The sequence below is a fragment of the Propithecus coquereli genome, unplaced genomic scaffold (genome assembly GCF_000956105.1).
Source record: "Propithecus coquereli isolate 6110/MARCELLA unplaced genomic scaffold, Pcoq_1.0 Scaffold77, whole genome shotgun sequence".
Classification (NCBI taxonomy): domain Eukaryota; kingdom Metazoa; phylum Chordata; class Mammalia; order Primates; family Indriidae; genus Propithecus; species Propithecus coquereli.
In genome coordinates, this window is record NW_012153840.1 from 4,733,566 (window position 1) to 4,740,363 (window position 6,798).

Below are 6,798 nucleotides of genomic sequence, written 5' to 3' on the forward strand. Positions count from 1 at the left end.
GAAATGGGTTCAAGTGAACATCCCAGGACAGGAGGGGTTGTTAAAAGCCCAGCATGCCTTTCTGCAATCACCGGCCCGGGGGTCGGCAGCACAGATTAAGGGCCGGCAAACTGCAGCTCCGGGGCCGAGTGCAGCCGCTGCCCTTCTGCGTGAAGCTGTATCGGAACACAGCCGCACTCGTTTGTTTGCACTCATCTGTCCCCGTGGTGTCCATGGCTGCTTTTGCACTGCGATGGCAGAGTCGAACAGGTGGGCAGAGAGGGATGATTTGCAAAGCCTACAGGAGGGGGAACCATCCTCAGTGGGACCTCTCCAGCCACCTGGGGCCTGAGCAGGGAGGACAGCGAGTTCTCAGGAGGTTTGGTGCAGCAGTTCTCAGGCTTAACTTATCAATCATGTAGATTTCCAAGCCCAGCCCCAGAAATGCTAAGTCAGAGGTCCAGGTGGAGCTCAGAAATCCAGGTCCAGGTGGTTTGCTCCCTAGAAGATTCCGATGCTGGGAGTCCAAGGGCCCGCATTGTAAGAAAGGCAGACAGGCAGAGAGATCCCTGCAGGGATAGACATCAGGCCCTTAGGCTGCCCCATGTCTGTGGTTACCATGGACCCCAGGGGCATCTGGTCCCTGCCTTGACTTTAGGACCAGGGCCACTGGGAGCCATAACACAACCTGCTGTGGTCAGCCAAGCCTAGGAGGGCCTGGTTGGTGTTGGCTGGAACTGGCACCAAGATAAGAGATGTCCTTCCTGGTCCCAAGCCAGGCCACCCCTTTGCCAGTTCATGCCCTTTTTCAAGATGGCATCTGAGCCTGCTCAGACATGGCTTCAGGCGGTGGTGCTTTTTCTTCCTCATCCTGAAGTTGGCATCTGCTTTTCTCTGCTCTCAGCCTCCCAGTCCCTGAATAAAGTTGCTGGAGGCCAGTCTGCTGTGACCAGCCTCAGAATCTCTTTAGGACCTTAGCTGCCCTAACCTAAACTAAGGAAGGAGATAAAAATTGAGACTGGCACCCAAGAGTCTAGCTAAGGGACCATGGTGAGGTCAGGTGAGAGCAGGGACCTTTGCTGCTTAGCTCAGAGCAAATGCTCAATCAGAGGTGTTGAGAAGTGTAAAGGGAAACACCAGGCTTAGGGACCCCTCCAAATCCCCCAGTGGAACTCACTGCCAGCACAGACAGACCACCTCCTGGAGGAGCGGAGAGAGATGACAACTTCTGACAACTCGACAAGTCCACAAGTCGGCTTAACCATTATCTCTTTATTTACAGCTCAACAGAGCACATGCAACATGACATCATAGGACTACAAGGGTGTAGCACCTCCCCCCTCCCCCTGCTGCTCCTGCATTTAAAGAGGAACCACAGCTCCCCAAGAAATTTCCTAAGAGTCAGAAACCCCTACAAGAGCCTGGGAGTTTGGCACTGCTGTAATTATTAGCTGGGCAAACCGGATCTCAGACTTGCCAATTCATGCCTGAATGCAAATGGCCCAATCATCCAAATGTCCCTGACTATAGCCCACATTTCTGTTTCCCCTCTGTATCCTAGACCTGCGACCCTCAAACCTTATCACACACAGAACAAACTGGGGACTTGTTAAAAGCCAGATGGCCAGGCCCTAGCCCCAGAGAGTCTGGTTCAGTAGGGCTGGGGGTGTGGGGCCCAAGATTCTGCGTTTCTACCAAGCCCCCAGGTGCTGCTGTTAGTCCCGGACCACACTCTGAGTAGCAAAGGGCTAGAAAGCTTAGAATTCAGAAAATGCACTCCCTAGTTCTGCAAACTGCCCATCCCTGCTGACCCCCTCCCCAGTATACACACACACACACACACACACACACACACACACACACACACACGAACAAACACACACTCGCTGTTGCCTGTGGGAGTGAAGATTATCGTGGAGGTGACAGCGCCCAATCCAGCCCCATGTGACCTGCAATGAGGAGCCCCAGCGGTTTGCTCCTCTGGCCTCTCCACCATCTCTCCCAGCACCAAACACGGACCTTGTAGGTCACATGTCTGTTGACTGTCTCTCCAGCAAAGTGAACCCCATCCCAGGGAGCCGTGTGCCCACTTAGCATTAGGTTTTATTGGGTGGGCTGAATGCGGCTTAAAGTAAGGACCCACCTGCAGCATCTCAGTGGTGGAAGGGGTTGTGGCTTTGGGATTTGACGTGTGGCTCGGTCCCTCCTCGCGCGGCTGCAAAGCTGTCATTTTCCCATGAGGCCAGGCCCTCATGTCACTGGACCCTCAGCCCATTCTCAGCAGGCACAGAAAGCACTCTTGGTGTCACCAAACCACGGAAAGGCAGCCCCATGGGAACAGTGTGTATCTGGGAATGGCTGTAAGACTCCAGTGGAGGAATGCAGGTGGCCCAGGTGACAGGCTCAGGCGATGGGCCCAATAGCTATTGGTTTCCACTGGGCCCCCTGCTCAGCTCTCCCCGGGTATGTTTTTAGACTCATGCACCTATTATTGCGAAGCCACTTACTCTTCCAGCTCTGCCTCAGTGCCTGGAATCTATCTGCACGTGTTGCCCAGGGCTGAGGCCAGAACAATTTCCTAAACCTCATTGACCACAGAACCCTACCCCTCCCTTTCCAGTGGAGCATCTCATGGCCCCAATGTTCTATGGAACACACTTTGGGGAAGGAGCCTGAATGGTGACCTAGAAATTATCTTTGAGTATGTGACAGATCATCGTGGAAGAATAGAACGCCTACTAAAATTCTCCCAAAATAATTAATTAGCTAACACTGGGAGTCTATTATGTGCCAGGCACTGTTCTGAACATCTTATAAGAATTAGTCATTAACTCCTCACGACACCCCTGTGAAGGACGAGTTATTGCCCCCATTTTGCGATGAAAAAAATCAAGGCACAGAGGCTGGGCGTGATGGCTCGCACCTGTAATCCCAGCACTCTGGGAGGCTGAGGTGGGAGGATTGCTCAAGGTCAGGGGTTCAAGATCAGCCTGAGCAAGAGCGAGACCCCATCTCTACTAAAAATAGAAAGAAATTAGCTGGACAACTAAAAATATATAGAAAAAATTAGCCGGGCATGGTGGCACATGGCTGTAGCCCCAGCTACTCGGGAGGCTGAGGCAGGAGGATCGCTTGAACCCAGGAGTTTGAGGTTGCTGTGAGCTAGGCTGATGCCACGGCACTCTAGCCCAGGCAACAGAGCGAGACTCTGTCTCAAAAAAAAAAAAAAATTATGGCACAGAGACCTTAAGTGACTTTGCTAAGGTCACTAAGGCAGTGAGAGGTGGAATAGGCCCATTTCTCACCAGCTGTGCTGCGCCAGACGGGGGCAGACAGCAGAGGTCCTCAGCCAGGCTACACAGGGGAGTCACCTGGGAACTCTGAACAACTATGAAGCCCAGACAGCAACGCAGCTTAGCGGTGGGCCCCAGGCCTGTGAAAGTTCCCCAGATTAGTCCAGTGTGCAGTCAAGGTTGAGAACTAGGAGGCGTGGGCAGGGGTTGGCCAACTATGGCCCTTGGGCCAAAGCTGACCCACTGCCTGTTTTCCATAGTCAGCAAGCTAAGGGTAGTTTTTACATTTTAAAATGGGTTTTGAAAAAATCAAAGAATCATATTTTGTGATACGTGAAAATTATATGAAATTTAAATCTGTGTCCATAAATAGTTTTTATTGGAATCCAGCCATGCTGATTCATTTACACATTGTCTGTGGCTGCTTTGAGCTACAACAGAGTTGAGTAGCCATAACAGAGATTGGGTGGCCTGCAAAGCCTAAAATATTTATCTGGTCCTTCTTGGTAAAAGTTTGCCAAACCCCAGATTAAAGGAAATTGGCTTCTGTACCAGCAGAAGAAGTTTTAAGACAGACCTAAGAAAGAACTTCCTGGCAGAGAGGTTGACAAAACACCTGAGGGGGCTTTGGGATTCCAAACTTTGGAGTTAAGAGGCACCCACCGATCCACGCCCTATGGAGGTAGCTAGGGTGAAGAGATGACCTTGAATATCCAGCCATGTGGCTTCCCTGGTAGGCAGGGATGGTTCCGTGGGCCTTTCATCTCCCTACAGACCTTCTGTGTTTTCCACTGCTGAAGTCCTGGGGCCATCCTAACCTCTGCCCCCCTGCCAGGGTTCTATTCCCACAGAGCCAGCACAGTCCTGAATCAGACACCCCACACGAGGCACACACAGTATGCAGTGTGTTGCCTGGGCTAGAATGTCGTGGCGTCAGCCCAGCTCACAGCAACCTCAAACTCCTGGGCTCAAGCAATCCTCCTGCCTCAGCCTCCCGAGTAGCTGGGACTATAGGCATGCGCCACCATGCCCGGCTAATTTTTTTCTATATAGTTTTAGTTGTCCGATTAATTTCTTTCTATTTTTAGTAGAGACAGGGTCTCACTCTTGCTCAGGCTGGTCTTGAACTCCTGAGCTCAAGCAATCTGCCTGCTTCGGCCTCCCAGAGTGCTAGGATTACAGGCGTGAGCCACCTCGTAGGGCCTGTCTGGTTCAAGTACAAAAGAGCCAGCAGATCTGCTTTCCAGCTAGCCGGCTTTGATCTCTTTCAGTTCTCCTCCCCTCCCCTCTCCCCTGCTAGACTCCCATGCCCATCAAACTTGAATAGGGAGAGAAGAGCAGCATATTGGGTTTCTTCTAGATCTAACCGCTTTCCTTGGTGCCTGACTCTGACCCCGACTGATTTTCCCAGAGCAGTAAACAGCCCTGGCATCCTATGGGCACGGACCAGGCCAGTGGGGAATTTGGATGGGGAAGGCTTTTGTCATTTGCAACCTAGTTTGCCCTGGACTGGAGGGTTGACCAGGAGTACGATGCCCGGTGGGGGGATTTAAATGCTTCTCTTGAGGTGGCCCCTGGAGCCATCTCTGCTGGGACAGATGTTCTGGGTGGCCATCGTGGGTCTGGCCTGTTGGGGACAGCTAGCTTCAGATAGCACCTCAGTCTCAGGGTTGCCCCAACTTCCCCATGGGCTCTGTTGCGGAAGTGTGGGGTGGGGTCTAGGGATGGTTTCTGGTGGCCTGGGAACCACTAAGCGGTATGCCAAGTGGGTATACATGGGCAATGTGTATATTTTTTTAGAGTCCCTGTTTGCTTCAGTACCCCTGGGGTAGAAGCTCTCAGGGCAACTTGAAAGTGTGTGTCCCAGGACTGGGTCAGCAAGACCACAGGGACCTAAGGGACAATATTGTTGTTTTTCCCAAACACTTCATATCTCAAAATATCTGCTACTGGAGGGCAGGGACCAATCTGCCCGACTCATTCCTTACAAGCAAGTAGGTGCTTAAGGTGTATTTTGTTTTGTTTTCAAAGACGATACACCCTTGTCCAGGGAAGGCAGAGAACAGTCAAGTGATTCCAGCTACAGTGAGAGGAACTAGCAAGGAGTGTGGCTTTCCCACTGAAAGTCTGGGACAGCCTGGAATTCTTAGTTGTGGGGAAGCAAGAAGTGGCCCTGGGAGCTTTATACCCTTGGTCCAGGTCCAGATTGGGCTCCGCCATCTACTTCCTCCCGGGGCCCTCTCGGTGGGGTCCCGGCAGCGTGGGCAGCCCTGGGAGCCTGTTAGAAACGCAGAATCCACTGAATCAGAATCCGCATTTTAACCAGATCCCGGGTGGCTCTCACACGCGTTAAGGTGCAAGCGGCATTCACGTGGGACGCTGCGCAAGTCACATAACTCCACTGTGCCCGTGTCCTCACCTGTTAAGTAGAGATAATGCTCCTTGAAAAGGTTGTGAAAATTCAGTGAGGTGATGTGTTCCGCGCGCTCAGCACAGTGCCTGGACTGGAGGTGCTGCAGAGTCGTCTCCTGCCCTTGGGCTGCCTCCCTCCCCTCCGGGAGTATGTGTCTCTTTTCCTCTCAAAACCCTCCTCGTGGCCTTGAGCTTGAAGCCGTTGCAGCGCTGCTGTCGGACAGGAGAGGGCGCTCTCGGCGCTGCCGTCGCGCGGAGTCGGGCCACGCGGGCGGCGCAGGCCGCGGGTCCGGCGGTGGGTGCAGCGGTGGCTCGCTCGCCCGGCAGCTCCCCTCCTGGGGCTGTGTCCTGGCCTGAGGCTGCAGCCTCGGCCGTCTGGTCCCATCTGATCACCCGCTGCTAAGTTATGAACGAATGGCCGGGCTTCGCCAAACCTCCGGGGCTCAGGCGGTGGGAGGCGCCGCCCGCGGGGCCGCTACACGTTGATGAAGGATCCCTGGTCGCCGTTGGCCGTCTCGGGCTCCACGCAGCGCCCCTTCCTCCGTGTGACCCTGCGGTTCCGGTGGAACTTGGCGTAGCAGCGCAGCCCTGAGCCAGGGGAGGCAAGGGGGTCAGGGACGCGGCAGGCCAGACCCCCCCCCTTCCCCGTATCCCCTGGGGCCAGCCTGGCCTTCTCCCACACTGCTTCTCTCTGCCCGACCACCCGGGCTCGGCAGCGTCCTGGAGCAGCTTCACAGACTGGTGGGGGAGGAGGTGGGGAGGGCGGGGTGCGGGGCGCATGAACAGATGGAGCACAGAGAAAATGCAGGGCAGTGAAAATATTCCGTATGACGCGGTCATGGTGGATGCGGCAGGCATCTGCCAAAACCCGGAGGATGTGCAGCACAAAGAGGGAACCCCAACGTAAACTGCGGCCTTAGCAATAATAAAGTATCGACACTGGGTCGTCCATCCTAACAATGCACCACGCTAATGCAAGACGGTAGCAAGGGGAACTGCATGCAGGGGCGTAGGAGGGTATATGAGAATTCCGTACTTTCTTTTTTTTTTTTTTTTTGAGTCAGAGTCTCACTCTTTTGCCCAGGCTAGAGTGAGTGCCGTGGCGTCAGCCTAG

At 53.9% G+C, this 6,798-nt stretch overlaps 1 protein-coding gene across 1 annotated transcript in view; it reads right to left on the bottom strand.

Annotated features, from left to right (window-relative positions):
* Nucleotides 1-6,159: 6,159 nt before the first annotated feature.
* DRAXIN (dorsal inhibitory axon guidance protein) overlaps nucleotides 6,160-6,798 on the bottom strand; it is a 9,798-nt gene continuing 9,159 nt past the window's right edge. The window contains exon 7 of the mRNA XM_012662588.1: nucleotides 6,160-6,272. Coding sequence (XP_012518042.1) covers nucleotides 6,160-6,272 — 113 coding nt within the window. The remainder of the gene's footprint in view (nucleotides 6,273-6,798) is intronic.